The 22,711-nt window shown below is 44.3% G+C and overlaps 1 protein-coding gene across 2 annotated transcripts in view; it reads right to left on the bottom strand.

The window, feature by feature from the left end:
* sgca (sarcoglycan, alpha) overlaps positions 1-22,711 on the bottom strand; it is a 70,726-nt gene that overhangs the window by 7,382 nt on the left and 40,633 nt on the right. For both annotated transcript variants that reach the window (XM_085966319.1, XM_085966320.1), the window contains 4 exons: positions 14,810-14,836; positions 7,241-7,429; positions 4,227-4,253; positions 3,802-3,836 (listed from right to left, as the gene is read on the bottom strand). In XM_085966319.1, the coding sequence (XP_085822445.1) occupies positions 3,802-3,836; positions 4,227-4,253; positions 7,241-7,429; positions 14,810-14,836 (278 nt within the window). The remainder of the gene's footprint in view (positions 1-3,801; positions 3,837-4,226; positions 4,254-7,240; positions 7,430-14,809; positions 14,837-22,711) is intronic.

Here is a 22,711-nt window from a genome sequence, read left to right as displayed (position 1 = left end):
ATTGGAGGTAATCTGTTGACCTGGATAGGGAATTGGTTAGGAGGTAGGAGACAGAGAGACATGGGGGCAATTTTTCCAGCCCTGGGGAGGTGGGTTTGGAGGTGGGACTGCCGGGAAAATGGTAGAATCTGGGAGCGGATACCCATCCCGCCCCCAACCTGCCTCCGTGCCATCTTCCCAGGAGGTGGATACCCGATCCGCGCCGGGTCCCGTCTCCTCAAGGCAGGAAGGGGATTAGTGCCAATTAACTGCCTGTTAACAGGTAGTTAACAGGCAGTTTTTTGGTTAATCCCTATTTTGAGCCCTGAAGTGTGGGCTGCCCGACAGCTCCGAACCTCGCCAGGGTCAGTGAGGCGATAATCCTTTTAACTGCCTGTTAACTACCTGTTAGCAGGCAGTCAATTGGCTGTAATCTCCTTCCCGCCTCCAGGAGATGGGAGCTGGCACGGGTCGCCTACCCAACAGCTGGGAAGATGACACGGAGGCGGGTTGGGGGCGGGATGGGTGCCCGCCCCCAGATTCTGCCGGTTTCCTGCCAATTCCGCCTCCAAACCCGCCTCCCCAGGGCTGGCAAGATCGCGCCCTTCGTGTCATATTCGACCCGAAATGAGCTTCGGACGACATATCCACGGCATAACTAAGACCGCCTATTTCCACCTCCGTAACATCGCCCGTTTCCAATCTTGCCTCAGCTCATCGCTGCTGAAACCCTCATCCATGCCTTTGTTACCTCTAGACTTGACTATTCCAACACACTCCTGGCTGGCCTCCTACATTCTAACCTACGTAAACTTAAGGTCATCCAAAACTTGGTTGCCCGTGTCCTAACTCACACCAAGTCCCATTCACCCTTCACCCCTGTGCTCGCTGACCTACATTGGCTCCCGGTTAAGCAAAGCCTCGATTTCAAAATTCTCATCCCTGTTTTCAAATCCCTCCATGTCCTCGCCCCTCCCTATCTCTGTAATTTCCTCCGCCCCCACAACCCCCCCGAGATATCTACGCTCCCCTAATTCTGCCCTCTTGAGCATCCCTGATTATAATTGCTCAACCTTTGGTGGCCGTGCCTTCTGTTGCCTAGGCCCTAAGCTCTGGAATTCCCTCCCTAAACCTCTCCGCCTCTCTACCTTTCTTTCCTCCTTAAGACACTCCTTAAAACCTACCTCTTTGACCAAGCTTTTGGTCACCTGCCCTAATTTCTCCTTATGTGGCTCGGTGTCAATTTTTAAAATTGCCTTATAATACTCTTTTGAAGCGTCTTGGGACATTTTACAACGTTAAAGGTGCTATATAAATACAAGTTATTGTCGTGGTGGTGGTGGTGTCCCCCAGGGATCTGTACTGGGGCCTCAGCTTTTCACTATATTTTTAAATGATGTAGATGAAGGAATAGCGAGCCACATATCCAGGTTCACTGACAATACTAAGTTAGGTGGCACAGTACTGTAAATAGTATTGATGCGGCAGAAAGTTGCAAAGGGTCATTGATAGATTGAGTGGGCAAAACTGTGGCAGATAGACATTAATGTGGGGAAGTGTGAGGGCATCCATTTTGGACCTCAGAAAAATAGATCAGAGTATTTTCTAAATGGTGGGAAGCTAGGAACTGTAAACAAACAGAGATTTAGGGGGCCATTTACAGAAATCAGTAAAAGCTAGTAGACAGGTACAAAAAATAATTACAAAGACTGTTGGAATATTGACCTTTATCCCAAGAGGGTTGGAATACAAAAGAACATAAGAAGAACATAAGAAACAGGAGCAGGAGTCGGCCAATCGGCCCCTCGAGCCTGCTCCGCCATTCAATAAGATCATGGCTGATCCAATCTTGGCCTCAACACCACTTTCCCGCTCTCTCCCCAAACCCCTCGACTCCCCTGTAGTTCAAATGTCTGTCAATCTCCGCCTTGAATATATTCACTGACTCCGCCTCCACAGCTCTCTGGGGTAGAGAATTCCAAAGATTCACGACCCTCCGAGAGAAGAAATTCCTCCTCATCTCCGTCTTAAATGGGCGACCCCTTATTCTGAAACTATGCCCCCTCGTTCTAGATACCCCCACTAGGGGAAACATCCTCTCTGCATCCACCCTGTCAATCCCCCTCAGAATCTTATATGTTTCAATAAGATCACCTCTCATTCTTCTAAACTCCAATGAGTATAGGCCCAACCTGCTCAACCTTTCGTCATACGTCAACCTCTTCATCCCAGGAATCAACCTAGTGAACCTTCTCTGCACTGCCTCCAATGCAAGTATAGCCTTCCTTAAATATGGAGACCAAAACTGTACGCAATACTCCAGGTGCGGTCTCACCAGCGCCCTGTAAAGTTGCATCAAAACTTCCCTACTTTTATACTCCATACCCCTTGCAATAAAGGCCAACATTCCCATTAGCCTTCCTAATTACCTGCTGTAACATAAGAACATAAGAAGTAGGAGCAGGAGTAGGCCATACGGTCCCTCGGGCCTGCTCCGCCATTCAATAGGATCATGGCTGATCCGAACCTAGACTCACGTCCACTGTCCTGCCCGCTCCCCGTAACCCCTAATTCCCTGCATGCTAACTTTTTGTGTTTCATGTACTAGGACCCCCAGATCCCTTTGTACTGCAGCATTTTGTAGTCTCCATTTAAATAATAATTTGCTTTTTCATTCTTCCTTCCAAAGTGGATAACCTCACATTTTCCCACTTTATACTCCAACTGCCAAATTTTTGCCCACTCACTTAACCTCTCTATATCCCTTTGCAGACTCTGTGTCCTCCTCACAACTTGCTAACCCACCTATCTTTGTATCATCAGCAAATTTGGCTACAGTACACTCGGTCCCTTCATCCAAGTCATTAATATAGATTGTAAATAGTTGAGGCCCCAGCACTGATCCCTGTGGCACCCCACTAGTTACTGATTGCCAGCCGGAAAATGACCCATTTATCCCGACTCTCTGTTTCCTGTTAGTTAGCCAATCCTCTATCCATGCCAATATATTACCCCAACCCCGTGTGCTCTTATCTTGTGCAGTAACCTTTTATATGGCACCTTATCGAATGCCTTCTGGAAATCCAAATACGCTACATCTACTGGTTCCCCTTTATCCAACCTGCTCGTTACATCCTCAAAGAACTCTAGCAAATTTGTCAAACATGATTTCCCTTTCATAAAACCATGTTGACTCTGCTTGATTGTCTTATGATTTTCTAAATATTACCTCCTTACTAATGGATTCCAGCATTTTTCCAATGACAGATGTTAGGCTAACTGGCCTATAGTTCCCTGCTTTCTATCTCCCTCCTTTCCAAAGGGGTAGAAGTTATGTTGCAGTTATATAAAGCTCTAGTTAAACCCCATCTGGACACTGTATTCAGTCCTGGGCACCGCACCGCAGGAAGGATATATTGGCCTTGTAGGGGGTGCAGTGCAGATTTACTCGAGTAATACCGGGGTTAACATGGTTAAATTATGAGGAGAGGTTGCATAGACTAGGCTCGTATTCCCCTGATTGTAGAAGATTAAGGGGTGGTCTAATTGAGGTGTTTAAGGTGATGACATGATTTGATAGGGTAGATAGTGAGAAACTATTTCCTCTGGTGGGGGGAGTCCAAATCAAGGGGCCGCAACCTTAAAATTAGAGCTAGGCCGTTCAGGGGTGATATCAGGAAGCACTTCTTCACACAAAGGGTCGTGGAAATCTGGACCTCTCTCCAAAAAGCAGTTGAGGCTAGGTCAATATTTTATATTATATGTTAAAACATATTTTAAAAATGACATTTCATTAAATTCTTCTAGTACTGAAATACTAACCAATTTCTTTTTGCTGTTGCGTCTTTGGCTGGTTTCTGTAAAGGACAGAATTCATAAAGAAAGCAACATGTTAAATGAGTTATTTATTGAAGCAGTATCATGCATTGACCTGTAGGTGGTGTCAGTGATCTGTTAGAAGCAATCTAGTTTGCTATTTTATTGCGGTTAGCTGGTCAAGCACTAAATAGATTTGTATTTAGACCAATTGACCAATACAATAATATACTGTAGTAGTATATATATATAAAAAAAACTATTTTGTTTATAAATGCTTCATTGATAAATTATTACTAATATTTAAGCACACTGGATAATTAGATTTCCTAACAATTTAAAGGTCGTAAATGAAACATTATTAAAATATTTCAACCCAGTTAATATTATTTCAATAAATATGTTAATTTACAAATTGAGGGCAAACTTACATGGGATAAGGATCACTGTATGGTTCCCTGATGGAAAAACAAAATGTATTTAATTGTGAATAAATAAATAATAGCAAAAAAAAGATAAATAATTAGAGTAGAAATTGACAACAGACGAATACATATTTCTTTGACAAATCTAGTGAGAATAAACCATGCAAATTCCCACACAGTCAAAAAAAAATCAATTGCTAGCCAAAAATTCTTACAGCTCCATGTTAAATTTCAATCCAAATATTTGTAGTCACGCTCCAGGATAACCTGGGGTAGAACCTCGTTTGCGTTTCGTCGGGTTTTTGAGCACGAAGTACTTGCGGTGGGACCCCCTGCTCACAAGAAGTGGCGGCTGCCAAATTGGCTAAGGCGTCATTAGGCGTCCCTGATGGCTGCCTGAAATGAATGTTGGCCTCATTTAAATATGTTAATTGGGGTCCTGCGCTTGTATTAGGATCCCTTTAGGAAATTGGTGCCAGGGAGTGTTTTGATTTGCACATTCTTATGCCTGCCAAGAAAAACATGGCGCAAATGTATTTTCTAAACCTTTATCCAAGTATTTGTGTTGCAATATTTATTATTGTGCTCGATTACATTTTAATTATAAATTATGTGAATATTGTCCTTTTTATTGATTTTCTCATGTTAAAAAAATTACTTCTAATTTATGTTTAGGAGCCTGCTATGGCATGTTATAGAAAAATCCAGTCAATAAAGCCCATTTATAATTGTAGTTTGATTAATAGCTTTATTCATATTACATTATTGTGTTATTTTATTTGTAAATGTTGTTGTAAATATGAACATTTACAGTTTCATAATTTTGCAGTGACCTGTACATGCTATACAGCAATAAATGCCAGAATAAATGTAATTTAGATCCAATCCAGTACCACATTATCGGGCGGATTTTACAAATGCACTTTCGTCAGGGAGCCTCACCTACCAGATATGCACATTCATAAAATCAGCCCTTCTATCTGAGATCATGGTTTGCATAAGCATCATTATAATAGGGTGAAAGAACTTCCAGAAAAATGTGAACTGTAATTGATTATTAAAACAATAAAATAGTTAAATGTATTTTTAGTGCTATCAACTCATTCTTGTGCAATATATCCATGTGGTAATGAAGAGTAAAAAAGAGAGTCTTTGGTTTCTTACATACGATTAAATGAATATAATCATTCAACAGACTGCTGTTTTAATCTGTATTTGTGGTTTAAAGAGACAACCTCCTGTTTAACTAATGCTTTTATTCCCAGTTTTAGCGTATGATGATCACGCTGGAAATTAGCCAGTGATGAGAGTAATGTGACCTTTCTTAAAATTGTGGCACAGGATTTATGTTACAGCTTAATAAAATCCTCCATCTGAAGCTTCAGTTCTTTGACCATTGTGATACGAAATGCAGCACAGTAAAATACTTTTCTTCAAATGTTTTGTATTGAATCTTAGTATTTAGAGTAGAAAGCTGCCTGGATATTTTAATAGGATGCAGTTATAATGCCACTTTTACTTTGATACACACCCAAAACTATTTCGCATCGGTGAAATAATGGCTTTATAACTGACTCCTGAGCATAAAATGGACTTGCACCAATTAGAGTTCACAATGGACTCGCACCAAGTCCCGTTCGCCCATCACCCCTGTGCTCGCTGACCTACATTAGCTGCCGGTTAAGCAGCACCTCGATTTCAAAATTCTCATCCTTGTTTTCAAATCTCTCCATGGCCTCGCCCCTCCCGATCTCTGTAATCTCTCCAGCCCCACAACCCCCCCGAGATATCTGTGCTCCTCTAATTTTGCCCTCTTGAGCATCCCTGATTATAGTCGCTCAACCATTGGTGGCCGTGCCTTCTGTTGCCTAGGCCCTAAGCTCTGGAATTCCCTGCCTAAACCTCTCCGCCTCGCTACCTCTCTTTCCTCCTTTAAGACGCTCCTTAAAACGTACCTCTTTGACCAACCTTTTGGTCACCTGCTCTAATTTATCCTTATGTGGCTCGGTGTCAAATTTTTTATCTTATAATACTCCTGTGCAGTGCCTTGGGACGTTTTATTACATTAAAGGCGCTATATAAATACAATTTGTTCTTGTTGTTATTGGATGAGGAATGGTGACATAGTTGTTATGTCACTGGACTAGTAATCCCGAGGCCTGGACTAATGATCCGTGAGACGTGAGTTCAAATCTCCACCACGGCAGCCGGGGAATTTAAATTCAGTTAATTAAATACATCTGGAATAAAAAGCTAGCATCAGTAATGGTGACCATGAAACAACCGGATTGTCGTAAAAACCCATCTGGTTCACCAATGTCCTTTAGAGAAGGAAATCTGCCGTCCTTACCCGGTCTGGCCTATATGTGACTCCAGACCCACAGCAATGTGGTTGACTCTTAACTGCCCTCTGACGTGGCCCAGCAAGCCACTCAGTTGTACCAGATCGCGACAAAAGAACAGCGGTTCAAGAAGGCGGCTCACCACCACCTATTCAAGGGCAACTAGGGATGGGCAATAAATGCTGGCCTTGCCAGCGACGCCCACATCCTAGGAACGTATAAATTAAAAAAAACTCCAGTCTGGTGCCAACCCAATTTTTTTAATCCATTACAGTTCCTGGAAATTTTACAAATTTATTTTTCAATGTTTTAAATGTCAATAGAGTGATGATGCTGCTGCCCACTGTCTCCTAACAATAGTTTGCTACTAGGGAAACCAAACACACACTTGTAGAACTTTTTGCAAGTAAATTCATTGCGAGACCCAACTAGCAGTACAGATTAGGTTATGAACTAATGTAAAGCATTTATTTGATTTAAACCTTTTTTTGGATTTTGATAAAAATTCAAATTGCAGCCCTCATTAAGCAAGCTTAAAATATAAGCTTTCTAAACATAAAACAAAAATGAACAATGGATGTACAATATATTGAACAGAGAATTGGCATGCACTGATTCTTCACAATACATTGCCTATTTCTCACTTACACTACGACACTTTAACAAACGAGAACTTACTGTTGGTCCAATATAAGAGGTACACGGGAAGTGTCATAGTTGAAAGGGAGACGTGGAGGTGCTCTTTCCCCAGTTCTTGCGTTAAACATGGGGAGAGTGGAGAGAGGCCGTATGGCATCCCTGCTTTTAGCCATATTCCTAAGTTCACTGGTATTATCTTGAATTGAATGGTGATGGACAAGTTGAATGCTAAAAGAAAAAAAGGTACAAGGTATATCAATCTCATTGAAACGTATAAAATTCTGACAGGGCTAGACAGACTGGATGCAGGGAGGATGTTTCCCCTGGCTGGGGGCTCTAGAACGAGGGGTCACAGTCTCAGGATACGGGGTAGGACATTTAGGACTGAGATGAGGAGAAATGTCTTCACTTAAAAGGGTGGTGAACCTGTGGAATTCTCTACCACAGAAGGCTGTGGAGGCCAAGTCACTGAATATATTTAAGAAGGAGATAGATAGATTTCTAGACACAAAAGACATCAAGGGGTATGGGGAGAGAGCGGGAATATGGTATTAAGATAGAGGATCAACCATGATTATATTGAATGGCGGAGCAGGCTCGAAGGGCCGAATGGCCTACTCCTGCTCCTATTTTTCTGTTTCTATATAATTATTGATTTTGAACCTGAATTGTATTCACAATAACCTGGCTCTGAATATCTGCAATTGTCATATTGGCAGAGCAGGAATCCTGATCTCCCAGTGGGCTGAGAGCCTGAGCCTGCTGAAGTTTCTGAGGTCAGGAAATTTACGTAGATCCAGCGAATACCCGTGCCAGTATGGTTGCATCCTGGCGTGTGCTGGGGGGGAGTGGTGGTGGTGGGGGGAAGCAGTGTAAAAGGTGGCGCTGGATTGCGGTGTTCATGCGAAGCTGGCAAGACCAGCTGAAAAGTAGTGAGGACATTGAAATTGGCCCCCTTTATAAGAGGGCCCATTTAAAGTCTTCGAACATCAATCTTCTTGGTTTTATTTACGAGTTACTATGTACTATTTTATCATGCATTTAATTGCTTAGTTAATTTAAATTACTGATGGAAAGGTATGCAACTCTAGACACAAATTAAGAGCCAGTTGACCCATAATTTTAAGTCACATTCTTCATGTTGAAATAGTATACTTCTAACTTTACCATAAAAAATTCTAAACAACTAGAAAGACATTCCAAGTGGAAATGCCTTGCCATTCTGTGAGCAAGGGAACCTTGGTCATTTCAAAAGGTGGCGAGAGCTGAAATGATGAATAGAAAACATTATACTCAAAAGAACAATTTTAACGATGCTATGGAGCATGTGCAAGAGGTTAAGAAATTGTAACAAATTAACAAAGAAATTAAAGTTGAATGTGAAGAAGAAATGGTGGAGTCCCAGCGCCACAGTGAGTTATGATTACCCCAGCAGCCTAGGCTTAATGGTAGTATTCTTGCCTTTAGAGTCAGAAGGTTGTGGGATCAAGCCCCACTCCCGAGACTTGAGCATATAGGGCTGGATTTTGCCAATGGGGGGCTTTTGGAGGCGGGACTCCCACTTGTCGGGTTTTAGTCCCGCCTCCATCGACCTCTGGCCAACCCATACTATTTTCCCTTGATTGACCTTGTTAAGCCCGCCCAGCGGGCTTAGCAGGCCAATTAAGGGGAAGCCGGTTACAGAGAACGTCAGCGTATGACGTTTCATCTGTCAAAAATTTTTGACAGATGAATTGCCATCGTTTGCCAGCTCTGTGAAGCTGTCAAACACTGACATTCTCTGTTGTTTGATGAGTCCTTGTATTCAAGACTTCATCAAACCTTTTTCCTTAGCAGAAATTAGATGGTTGTTGCATTGGAGCAGCCATCTGTCATCTCTGCCGGTGAGATGCGAGACTCTCTGCATCCCCAACGATTGAAGCCTGCAGAAAGAAACAAAGGTAAGTAAACTTTTTCTAACACTTTCCACTTACCTCACAAAGTCACCTCTCCACACTTGCACCCATCACTTACCTCACAACACACCTTTGCACCCCTCTGACCCCCACAGACCCACTGCTCGCCTCAGTGACCCTGGCAGGGTTTGCAGCCTTTGGGAAGCACACACTTGTGGGTAAAATGGGGATAATCCTCTTATCTGCCTGTTAACTACCTGTTAACAGGCAGTTAAGTGGCTGTAATCCCCTTCCTGCCTCCAGGAGACAGGACCCGGCGTGGGTCGGCTACCCGCCTCCCGGGAAGATGGCACGGAGGCGGGTTGGGGGCAGGATGGGCACCCGCCCCCAGATTCTGCCATTTTCCCGACAGTCCCTCCTCCATACCCGCCTCCCAGGGCTGGCAAGATTGCGCTCTTAATCTATGCTGACACTTCAGTGCAGTACTGAGGGATTGCTGCATAGGATATTAAAGCAGAACCATGTTTGTGTCTGCTCAGGTGGATGTAAAAAATTCCATGAAGAGCAGGAACGTTCTCCTAGAGTCATGGCCAACATTTATCCCTCAATCAACATCTACAAAAACAGATTAACTGGTTATTTATTTCATTGCTGTGTTTGGGTCCTTGCTGTTGACTGTTGCATTTGCCTATAAAGCAACAGTGACTACAGTTCCAAAGCAATTCATTGGCTGTACAAGATATTTGGCACCCCAGGGTACACTCTCCAGAGCAGGAGGTGGCAGCCAATGTGAACACTATGTACAGGACCTGGGAACAGTGGGTGTAAAATATGGCACAAATTAAGGAAGCTGCCAAGATAAGATATTTACCAGGCAGATAGTTCAAGTATGCATATCATGAAGTATTGACTGTCATCCTGCTACATGCTTAATGTTTCCCCATGCCAACCCTATAGCTCTTTCATTGCTTAACATGCAGACTCATACTGCAGCAGACCATACATTCAAGCTGTAGCTTACAACTGAAACCTTGACACATCGGCATATGGGCGCCACAAAGCAAACAGTGGATAACACAACCTGGCTGCATTATATATGATCATCTACTGACACACAGGCTGGAGTTTGGGCACGTCATTACTGTGTATGTACTTCTTAATTTACAACATCTCAAGAATACTTCTCTGCTTGCATTACAATGGCACTTAATAGAAGGAAATAGATTCAAACTGAAGTAGGGCCTGTAGTGTATGTACTTTGCAGAAGGAACTATATTCTGCAGCCCCTGTATACTGCAGTACCAGTAGTGACCACCCCTGTATATAAGCCTGTGTAGTAACTTTGCATAGTTAGTTCCAGTTTGTCTCCACTCAGTAAAGACCTGTTATAACCAACTCCTGCAGTCCGTGTCTCAATTACACACGGACATAATACTGGCGACGAGCAGATCCGAACTTACCTACAGTCTGCACCATCTCATGGGGATCCATCCCTGAAGCGAAGTTGTCAGAGGTCGAGGCCAGAAGGAAGAAAGAAAAATAATAATAAAACAATCAGAAGAAACGGGCGTCGACCGTGGGCAACTGCCTCTGATTCATCGGAGTGAAAGGTTTGCAGGAGAGGCTGTCGAGAGCGGGGCTTGGTTATCCTGTCGATGGTGTTCCAGCTAATCGGGCTGGTGGCAGGTAGTACACTGATCCTTCCTGGGCTGCGGCGGGCTAGAGCTCGATCGGGTGGCTTTTCAACGGGGCCGAGCAGCGTTGTCGGGAAGAGGAGAGAGAGAGAGGGTGGAGCACACAGGGCGCGGCCGGTGCTACGAAGCCGGGCAGCGTACAGACCCGAGAAGAGGGAGGAAAGTGTCCCGCAGGGTTGCTCCGACGACGGGGAAATAAAAGAAATTAGAAGCGCAGAAAGCCGCGAGGAGCTGCAGTTTGCCACGGGAACCGCGGAGAGCGGCGTTAGCAGCAGCGCGGGGGGAAGTGCGCGAAGACCATAGGGCGTCGCCATCAAGGCATAAAACGCCAGCAACAGCGCTAGCAGTAGCAGAGAAGACGGAAAGCGCGGGAGGCGCCATTTTGTTAAATCGGGGAAGAAGGCAAAGCGCGGGAGGCGCCATCTTAGATTTCCAAGATGCTGAAGACTGGCAATATCACTGCCTTCGATAATGCAATAGAAGACTGGGCCACGTATGTGGAAAGAGTCGAAGTATATTGCGAGGCAAACGAAGTAGCCGATGAGAAAAAGGCATCGTTACTACTAAACTTAATGGGCGCAAGAACGTACGGCCTATTGCGGAACCTGATTACTCCAGCCAAACCGATGGCGAAGAGTTTTAACGAAATTGTTGATATCCTACAGGAACACCTAAATCCTACACCGCTGCTGATAGCAGAAAGATTTAAATTCCACAGGAGAAATCAGCATAAAGATGAGAGCAATGCTGATTACCTTACGGAACTACGCAAGCTATCAAAGCACTGCCAGTTCGGAGCAGGACTGGCAGATACCCTACGGGACAAATTTGTCTGTGGACTCCTGAGTGAAGGAACCCAGAAGAGGTTACTCTCAGAGAAAGAGCTGACGCTAGATAAGGCTTTCAGCGTGGCAGTATTGTATGAAGCAGCAGCAAGGGGAGCTGCGGAAATACAGCAAAAGCCACAGGAATACGGCACCCACGAAATGACACGGGGATTTGAAAAATGTTATCGCTGCGGCAGACGAACCCAACAACGACGTTGATTCCGAATCAACTCTGCCAGAAGAACCTGATACCCCAAAGAGGCGTTATCCAGACAGAATCAGGAAGCCTCCTCAAAGACTGAACTTATAATTGTTTAACTTCAGCTAATGTATATGACAACTGTAATTGTAAATATGTTATTTAATTATTAATCGAATGTTATGTACTGTTTAGCTAAAAGGGGAGGAATTGTAGTGTATGTACTTTGCAGAAGGAACTATATTCTGCAGCCCCTGTATACTGCAGTACCAGTAGTGACCACCCCTGTATATAAGCCTGTGTAGTAACTTTGCATAGTTAGTTCCAGTTTGTCTCCACTCAGTAAAGACCTATTATAACCAACTCCTGCAGTCCGTGTCTCAATTACACACAGATATAATAGGGCCCCAAATTACTAGCTCTTGACTCCAATTGAGAAGGCCACTCTGAACTTCCTCACCTATAAGAGCATCGATGTACAAGAGGAAAGTGAAACCAGAGGCTTCTGCAAAGCTCAGGGCTAATACCATTTTGCTTTTGTTATGTCTTGTCCTCATTCCTACTCATTCCCAAAAAGGCATAAACCTGACCATACAAACACAGCACACATTAGCTTGCAATGTAATCCCTGTTTGAAAGTGTGTCTTGGATCCAGCTCCTTTTCTGTCTTTGTAGGCCTGGGCGTGTAGCCTGACAGTACTGCTGATAGGCCATAAAAATATTGCATCCCACAGCAACCAGCATCCCTCTCATCAACGTTTGAATGCACCAGTACAGCTACAAATTTCCAGCGGATGCAGTTAGTGGAGGTAGCACCGGGTGACTCACAGTGTATAGTGAGGGGCATCATGTGGTGCTGGTGGAGCTGGGGCTGTCATCAGTGACACCCTACATTTTAAGAAATGTAGCAGTGTGGTGAAATGGGGCAGCCATGTCATGCTTCTGTTGCTATTCAATAGGAAAGGAGATGAAAATGCTGGCCATTCTGACCAATGCATTAGTCATGTGTTTAATATGCATTGACTGATAGTGCAGATAATCCATATGCTAGCCTGGAAAGAAATGGACAGTTCAGGGTGTGAAAGAGGTTCAGTGAAGTACGCTACTGGGATTGGAGGAGAATGATATGAAGCTGGGGAAGGAAGGCTTGAGTGCTGGGGCTACAGGTGATGCAAAGCTAAGAGAGATGTGATTAGGAGTCTTGTCTTAACAGTTCTGGTTGGATCATTAAACTTTTTTCAGCATTGCAGCCAGGTTTTGGGTGCTATGTTTCAGACATTCCTCTGCTCTGTCACCTTTGCCCACTTGTGCCTGGCAACTTGCCTGGGCACCGTTCTGCCATCTGAATGGAAGAGCTCCTCCTTCCTCCTGTTTGCCTCCTCCGCCAACACCTCCAGAGCAGCCTCTGAAAATTGGCAGGGTTGGGGGGGGGGGTCTTCCTGCACCACCTCTGCCTACCATTTCCACTGTTTAACTGTAATCAGTTCACTGCAGCCAAAGTGCACCTCTCCGTTCCGGCACTACTCAAATATCTCCCCCAAGCTTTTAACTTCCTTGGAGCAGACTACTGTGGACCTCCTTGTGTATAAGAACATGGAGTGAGTAAGGGATGGTGAAGCCATAGGTATATTGCAAAACAAGCTATGTTTGAAGGTACCTCTTGCAGCCAACATTCTAATGTGTGTTGCTATTCTATCATGGTAAGTGTGAAAGAGCAACCTGTGTGGACTGCCAGTAGCTCACACAGCACCCTAAATCCTTTTCATCAGTGTTTGGAAACACGAGTGCAACTACACGCATCCTGAAGGGTGTAGCTAATGTCCTTGAATAGTTAGCACTGCGTGACATCACAGTGTACAGATGGTGAGGAGCAAGTAATGGTAGCAGAGGAAGAGAGGAGCCTGCTGCCTGAATGGCCACAAAGCTGCATCAGTGACCCCCCTGTGCTTTCTCAAACGCAGCATTGAGTTGAAATTGGACAGTCGTGCCACGCTCCTATTATAAATCAGTGGAAAAGGAGATGAAAGTGCCGGCGATGGTAACTACTGCATCAGTCACCTGTTTGATACACATGTCAGCACAGCAGTTGCTACAGCAGCACTATTCTGGATTGAGCCAGAGGCAGAAACGTTAAAGGCATTGATGTCCCTGCCTGCAACTAATAGCTCCTTGCAGCAGATGTCAAAGCTCTGCAACTAGCACCCTGCTGCCCCAGAGATTGCATCGGCAGCTGTCTTCAACCCTTAAATATTGGATTTGGGATCCATCACTAACTTTACCTTCACTTATATCTGTCACAATCTCTGTAACTAGCACCTAGATGCATTGTGACTTTCTCAGCTCCTGCCAGTGAGAGTACTCCTTTTCATGTGCTTTTTTTTCGTTTATTCCTGTTCTGATGAATTCCTATAAATACCTCATTTATTACCCTTGCGTCGCTGACCTACAATGGCTCCTGGTTAAGCAACGCCTCAATTTTAAAATTCTCATCCTTGTTTTCAAATCCTTCCATGGCCTCGCCCCTCCCTATCTCTGTAATCTCCTTCAGCCCCACAACCCCCCGAGATATCTGTGCTCCTCTAATTCTGGCCTCTTGAGCATCCCTGATTTCAATCGCTCCACAATTGGTGGCCGTCCCTTCAGCTGCCTGGGCCCTAAGCTCTGGAATTCCCTCCCTAAACCTCTCCGCCTCTCTACCTCTCTTTCCTCCTTTAAGATGCTCCTTAAAACCCACCTCTCATCTGCCCTAATATCTCCTTACGTGGCTCGGTGTCAAATTTTGTTTGATAACGCTCCTGTGATGCGCCTTGGGACGTTTTACTATGTTAAAGGTGCTATATAAATACAAGTCGCTGTTGTTGTTGTCTGCTTACCAGTGATATAGCAGGCAAGAATGGACCTTTTACAGGAGTTTAAAAATAAACTTTGCATTATTTCATACACATTAACTGAGCCTGTTTTAATGGAAAAGTTAAGTAAAGAAGACAACTTACTCTAAGGTCTTTACATCTCTTTTTTCCCTGCAAATGAACAAAATTAAAGGAGTCAATAAAGTACATTGCATGAAGGGAAGAGGAAATCATCTGAGGTTCAGCTGTAAATGTGAAAAATTCAAAGCAGAAGCCATTGCTAATCACCAATGTTCAGACCAATTAACACGTAAGTCTAACACTTGAAATTATAAAGCAATTTACCAAATGCAGTCAGATGTGCTTTATGTAACTTCAAAAGGATTCATCCCATCAACTTAAGTTTTATAGTAACATTTTAAGTTGTACGTTTAGTTTATTACAGGGGTGGCTTGAAACAAATGATTTATTTAATGTGGTTTATTTTTCTTCCAGTACTACCTTGAGATGTCAGTGTGTCCCTCCAACTGTTTCATTATCACTGTTTTCCTTCCTGATTTAGACCTTTCATTGGCACCACTTATTACTTCCTGTTTGTCTCTCTCTTTAAGCCTATTATTATCACTCTGTACAGCTACCAGCCCTGACATTCCTGGGTTGAGGGAGGGCTAAGTGCATATTTTCCCCTTGAAGGGGCAGGAATTTGGGCTGGACCCAAAGCCCGCTGGATAGCCACCCCAGATTTGCTTTGCCATAAATTCCGCTGAGTGAAAAAGCGTCCACCTTCTCAATGCCCATGTTGGACAGAATGGTCTCCATGCTCTGCTCAAAGCCTTGAGACAAGTTGGAGCTGGACTCCCCCATGCTCTGTTGACACTGTGTGCAAGCTCCCTGGCAGGCTGCACAGTGCACCTAGCATTTTGTGGTGTACGTCCATGAGCACTCTTTGGTTGCCTGGGCCCTCGAAGTGTGCATCTGAGTCCTCTACAGCAGAGCTAATATGCAACCTCACCCTCCGGCGAGCTGGCACCTATGGTTTCTTATTCCCCTGCCCTAGCTCCTGTCCACTTGTGCCTAGCGAGTCACCACGTGCAGATACATCCTCTAACCTAACCTCTAAAGTCTGCGTGGTATCAGTATCTGAGCTGGTGCTTGCGAGAGTCAGAGCAGGCAATGTTTCATCTTCAGGAATACTGCGCTCCTCTTCCTCCACTGGCTGAGGGGCGTTGACATTCTCAGCAGCTGAAATGAAAGAGAGGGACATGGATTAGTTTGTGGTGTGAGGGAGAGCAGAGAGAAAGAAGTAAGTGTTGAAAGCATCTGCAGCTTGTCATGCAGAGTGTGTGGGATGAGGGAGAAGTCAGAAGAGACAGAGGATTAGGTGTAAAGGAACCCTGCATGGCATCTCATCCAGCGTTAGCAGTGACCACAGCCTTCGCTCTGCCACTTCCCATTTGGCCAGCAAGCTCTCTTCAAGAGGAGAGAGGGTGTGCAGACAGGCTCTTCCTCCTCTGGTAAGAGCCTGTTGCCTTATATTGTGTGCGACCTTCTCCTGCAAGAAAGGGGGAAGTGTGTCATTGAGAGTCTTGTGAGATATTTGGAGAATATGGCTGTTATGGTGGAATAGCTGACAGTCTGTGTCTGGGGTATGAGTTGTGGATAAGTGAGGTTGTAATAGTGGTGAGCATGAGCATGAGGAAACATAGAAAACATAGAGATAGGAACAGGAGTAGGCCATTCGGCCCTTCGAGCCTGCTCCGCCATTCAATGAGATCATGGCTGATCTTCGTCTGAGATCATAGCTGATCTTACCAGTTCAGTACCCCGTCCCCGCCTTTTCTCCGTAACCCTTAATCCCCTTAGCCTTCAGAAATATATCCAATTCTCTCTTGAAAATATTTATTGAATTAGCCTTCACAGCCCTCTGTGGCAGGGAATTCCACAGGCTCACCACTCTTTGAGTGAAGAAATTCTTCCTCATCTCTGTTTTAAATGATTTGCCCGCTATTTTTAGACTGTGGCCCCTGGTTCTGTGCTCCCCGGCCATTGGAAACATTCTCTCTGAATTCAGCCTGTCCAGGCCTGCCATAATTTTATATGTTTCAATGAGATCCCCTCTCAATCTTCTAAACTCCAGTGAGTACAAGCCCAAACTATTTAATCTCTCTTCGTAGGTCATTCCCGCCATTCCAGGTATCAGCCTGGTGAATCGCCGTTGCACTCTTTCCATGGCAAGAACATCCTTCCGCAGATGGGGCGACCAAAACTGTACACAATACTCCAGATGCGGTCTCACCAGCACCTTGTACAGCTGTAGTAAGGTATCCCTATTCCTATACTCGAACCCCCTTGATATGAAGGCCAACATACCATTTGCCTTCTTAATCGCCTGTTGCACCTGCATGCTCTCCTTCAGTGACTGGTGCACAAGAACACCCAGGTCCCTCTGCACTTCCCCATCTCCCAATCTATTGCCATTTAGATAATAATCTACCCTCCTGTTTTTACCCCCAAAGTGGATAACCTCGCATTTATCCACATTATAGTGCATCTGCCACGTATCCGCCCATTCCCCCAACCTGTCCAAATCGCACTGTAGCCTCCTGACATCCTCATCAGAGCCCACCCCTCCTCCTAGTTTAGTGTCGTCAGCGAATTTGGAAATATTGCATCCAATTCCCTGATCCAGATCATTTATATATATTGTGAACAGCTGGGGTCCCAGGACAGATCCTTGTGGCACCCCGCTGGTCACTGCCTGCCACTCCGAAAACGAGCCGTTTATTCCAACTCTCTGTTTTCTATCCGCCAGCCAGTTCTCTATCCACGTTAATACTTTGCCCCCAATCCCATGAGCCTTAATTTTGCATGATAATCTTTTGTGTGGAACCTTATCGAAGGCTTTCTGGAAGTCAAGGTACACCACATCCACTGGCTCTCCCCCATCTATTTTACCAGTTACTTCCTCAAAAAATTCCACCAGATTAGTCAAACACGATTTACCCTTTGTAAATCCATGTTGACTCTGTCCGATCCTTTCCCCATTTGTCAAGTGCTCCGCTATTTTATCCTTAATAATGGACTCTAGCATTTTGCCCACAACCGATGTAAGGCTTACTGGTCTATAATTCCCTGCTTTCTCTCTACCCCCCTTTTTAAATATTGGGGTAACATTAGCTACCCTCCAATCCACGGGTACTGTTCCCGAGTCAATGGAGTTCCGGAAGATGATCCTTAGAGCATCTGCTATCTCCAGGGCCACCTCCTTAAGTACCCTAGGATGTAGTTTATCAGGCCCCGGGGATTTGTCGGCCTTCAGTCCCCTCAACTTACCCAACACCATATCCCTAGAGATACTAATTTCTGTCAGCTCCTCCCTCTCATTAGTCCCTATGTTTGTCGATATTCCTGGGAGGTTATTTGTGTCCTCCTTTGTGAATACAGAACCAAAGTATGAGTTTAATTGGTCTGCCATTTCCTTATTCTCCATTATATATTCTCCCGAATCGGACTGCAAGGGACCGACTTGGGATTTTACCAGTCTTTTCCTCCTGATATACCGATAAAAGCTTTTGCAGTCTGTCTTTATGTTTGCTGCAAGTTTACTTTCGTATTCTATTTTCCCCTTCCTGATTAATCCCTTTGTCCTCTTTTGCTGTATCCTGTACTGCCCCCAATCTTCCGGTCTGGTGCTTTTTTTTGCCAGTTGATATGCCCTTTTTTTTGATTTTATGCTGTCCCTAATTTCCCTCGTTATCCACGGTTGAGTCACCTTTTTAGGTTTATTTTTATGCCAAACCGGTATAAACATGTTCTGGAATTCTTCCATTCTATCTTTGAATGCTTGCCATTGTCTATCCACTGTCAATCCCCCCAGAAACACCACCCAATCAATCTTACCCAATTCCCGTCTCATACCCTCGTAATTCCCTTTATTTAAGTTCTGGACCTTAGTCTCTGATTCAATTTCCTCACTCTCCATCTCGACTGAGAGCTCGATCATATTATGATCGCTCTGACCCAAGGGGCCTCGTACAAGAAGATTGCTGATAAGTCCCTTCTCATTGCACAATACCCAGTCTAAAATGGCCTGATCTCGAGTCGGCTCCTCGACATATTGGTCCAGATAACCGTCCCGAAAACATTCCAGGAATTCCTCCTCCTCAGAATTTTTACTAATTTGGGTAGTCCAATCAATATGTAAATTAAAGTCACCCATGATGACAGCTGTGCTCTTATCGCACGCTTCTCTAATTTCCCTTTTTATGCCTTCCCTCACCTCCATATTACTATTTGGAGGCCTATATATCACACCCACTAACGTTTTCCTCCCCTTGCTATTTCTCATTTCTACCCATACAGATTCCGTTTCATCCGAGTTAATATCCTTCCTTTCCATTGCATTAATCCCCTCCTTTACCAGCAATGCTACCCCACCTCCCCTACCTTTTTGCCGATCCTTCCTAAATATTGTATATCCCTGGATGTTCAGTGAAGTGTGGTGTAGTGATTGCAGGATAGTGCAGGACAGTGTTGTAATTAATGAGGCTGTGAGTGGTGCAGCTGTGATAAGGTATTTTAACAGTCTCCTTACCTTAACAACTCTAGTAGTACATAGTGTTCTTGCATTGTAGCCATATTCTTGATGCAATGCTCCTGGCATTGACATAATCAGCAATCACATCCCACTACCTGCTCGGTAGATGCCTGGAGGGCTTCCTGTCCCCTGGGAGAAAAAAGATGTCCTTTTTCCTCTCCACTGCCTGGCAGTGGATCTTGGTGCCTGCTCGCTTCTGCCATTTGCGTAGCAACGGTACTATTTAAGAGGACCGTGTGTTCACTCAGCATTCAAAAAGCAATTGTATTGCTATGACTGCAAGTAAATTACACACAGCCTATTTTGTTCCTTGTGCTCGCAACAGATGAAGGCAGTGCCCTGGTGGTCAGGAGTGCCTAAGCGAGTACTTCCACAGTCACCCATACTTTCACTCTCTCAGAGCACCTCCCATAGTCCTTGAAGCACAAGCACTTAATTTTCAGCAAGAATTCACTTCAGCCAGAGATGGCAACATAGCAGTAGGTTGGACGTGGATCGAGTGCCAGGTTCCTGTGTTGCCGAGAGATGGAAATGTCTTTGTTGATGTCTTGGAATGGAGAATGCTGAAACATGTTGTGGGTGCAGAAATGTGTAGGGCCTCCCAAGTTGTTTGTACACAGAAATAGTGGACCTTCATTATCTAGTAGCCCTCAGCTTTAGCAAATATGGCATTGTTTGCAAATGAGGCAGAGTAGAGCTAGGGGAACACATTTAAATATATGCTTGGACAATATCTGTTATAATTTTATAGGACCTATCTTCCACTCAAATCTTCCCAATTTTAGCTCAATCTGGAGCGGAGATTCTGCCATTCTATTGGCTCCCCACTGGTTGCCACCACTTCTGTGATTTTGCACCGGAAACAACGGCAACCATTGAATATGTCCACTCAAATATAGCAAGTGTATTCAAAGCAGGTGGTAATGCAAGGATAGGTCACACAATATAATTCCCATCACTATCACCATAACAATGCCGGATTGCAAGGGACATCACTGGCTTCCAGCCTGCTATCAAGGTGAGGGATTTAAAATTTAAAAATCACGCCTCATATTTCTATGCAAATATTCTGTGAAGAAGGATATACACTACTAATCTAATTGTTCATTCCCTATTTCAGTGGACAGAGTGTATATACTTTAGAAAAAAGCTTAAATGCTTTCTGTTTTTTGGGTTTGAGAAATACTGTCAAGCTCTTGGAGACTTTGTCTTGTGTTGAAGAATGCTCCACAGGTTGGTATCTAGGGTGAAGGAGTAAAGATGGAGGTGGAGAGTCACCTGAGCCACATGAAGCAGATGCTAAGCTTGCATGTCCGTTGGAGAGGCCTTTGGATGTCTATAAAGAGGTCCGAATAGCTATATTCTGGATAGCAATTGTTGGTTTTGCATCATTATGCTAAGCAGCGGATTGACCAGAGAACTCAACTGCTGTACCAACATCACCCAGCCTAAATACATAACTTTGTGCAGGTAAACTATCCCAGATAATGCTGTGGCAGGGACACTGTACATGACTTGTGCACTTCCCACTCTGTCATCTGCTTGTTGTAACTGATGCATCTTTTCATCTGTCGGCGCTAAACCTTCCAAAAGATTGAGGTACCCCCAGACAGGCCCTGCGGAGGCTCCAATGACAGATCTCATGCCTCCAGCAGATTGTGGATTTCCCTTCCTGGGTCAATCCATTTCATTGGCTGGAAACGATCCTTGCCAGTGGATTCCTTGCTCTCAGTCCATCAGCAGCCTATGAAGTGGTAACAGACTATATAATGAACATAGTAAACCTGGAAGAAGACAATGACTAATCTGTGGAGACAAAAAAAGGCAAGTATAAGCAAACATGCTGTAAAACTGAAGACAGACAGCAGAAAATGCCATTTTGGAAGAGACTTAAAATTCTAAGTATAATGAAGCTATGAACTATTGTATAAAGGACGTGTTCATTGTAAATTAAAGATTTTACAGAATCCTTGTAGTCTGATAAAGTTCAATTGATGTGCTGTGGGTTCCCACCTATTTTAATATATGTGGAAGGAGAAACTGTAATTTCAATTTACCTGCCATCAAGGGCTCCAGGATAGATATTCTGCCTTCTGGGTGAATTGCACAGATGTTGGCAATCTTGTCATAAAGCCATGTTAGACTTTTCTCTGATAGCGTAATACCTTGTCATGCCCTTTTGACCATTGGATAATGAAATCCAGTTTTTTTTTATTGCATTCCTTTTCAGGTTATTTGTTGACAATCCTATGGTTCTTGGTGAAGGTTGGAAGCTTTATTAACTCTTAGCTGCCATGTTCGATGCAAATGACCTTCCTTTGGGTGATGACAAGGCTGCAGATGTTGCCAAATAAAGCTTCTTGATATTCCTAAGATTGCTTTAAGAGAATAAATAATTATGACTGAATAAAACATGGTTGCCATTGTCTCCTACTGAACTGCAGCAACATATTTTCCACTTGTCAGCATACATTACCATATGTGGAGAGGCTTGTTGAGATTTTAAAAATGGCAATTAACTTCTGCAATAAATTGTCTTCTGCCAAAGCAGTTATCGCAATGTTAAAAGGCTTCAGTGCCCATGAACTCCATGATACAAAAGCAAAATACTGCAGATGCTGGAAATCTGAAATAAAAACAGAAAATGCTGGAAATACTCAGCAGGTCAGGCAGCATCTGTGGAGAGGGAGACAGAGTTAACATTTCAGGTCGATGACCCTTCGTCAGAACTGGAAAAAGCTGGAGATGGAACACTGTTCCAATGAAGCTCAACGTAAGCTTGAGGAACAGCACCTCATCTTTCGATTAGGCCCTTTACAGCCGCCTGGACTCAACATCGAGTTCAACAATTTCAGACCATAACCTCTGTCCCATCTTATTTTTCCATTTTTTTTCTCTCTCTCACACGGCAGCTGTCTTTCATTCTGCCATCGCCATCTTTTGTTTCTTAACTTGTCCCATTACCATCTCCTTTTGCCTCGCACCATCATCCCTTTTGTCTCTTAATCACTCCTGCCTTCCTTCCTATCACAGACCTTCCCTTTTATTCTTTCCCGGCCCCTACACTTGCTTAAAAACCTGTTCCATCTCCAGCTTTTTCCAGTTTTGATGAAGGGTCATCGACCTGAAATGTTGGGGTCGATTTTCATTGACCCGTGGAGTCGGGATTGGAGGCATGCGGGGGGCTAATGTCCCGAATTCGGGGGTCCCGACTCCATCCCGCCCCCAACCCGCCTCCATGTAAGTTTCAAAGGAGGCGGCTACCCGCCCCGCACTGGGACCTGCCTACCCGAGGCGGGAAGGGATTAGTGCCAATTAACTGCCTGTTAACAGGCAGTTAACAGGCAGTTTTTAGCCTAATCCCTATTTTTAAGGTTGAAGTGTGGGATTCCCAACGGCTCCAAACCACACCAAGTTAGAGGAGTCGGGCCGTCGGGTTGAAGCACTTG

This window comes from Somniosus microcephalus, chromosome 24 (assembly GCF_052327205.1).
Source record: "Somniosus microcephalus isolate GS21.2 chromosome 24, FLI_Smic_1.0, whole genome shotgun sequence".
Taxonomy (NCBI): Eukaryota; Metazoa; Chordata; class Chondrichthyes; order Squaliformes; family Somniosidae; genus Somniosus; species Somniosus microcephalus.
The sequence above is the reverse complement of the archived record's forward strand: the minus strand, read 5'-3'. Positions and strand labels throughout refer to the sequence as shown.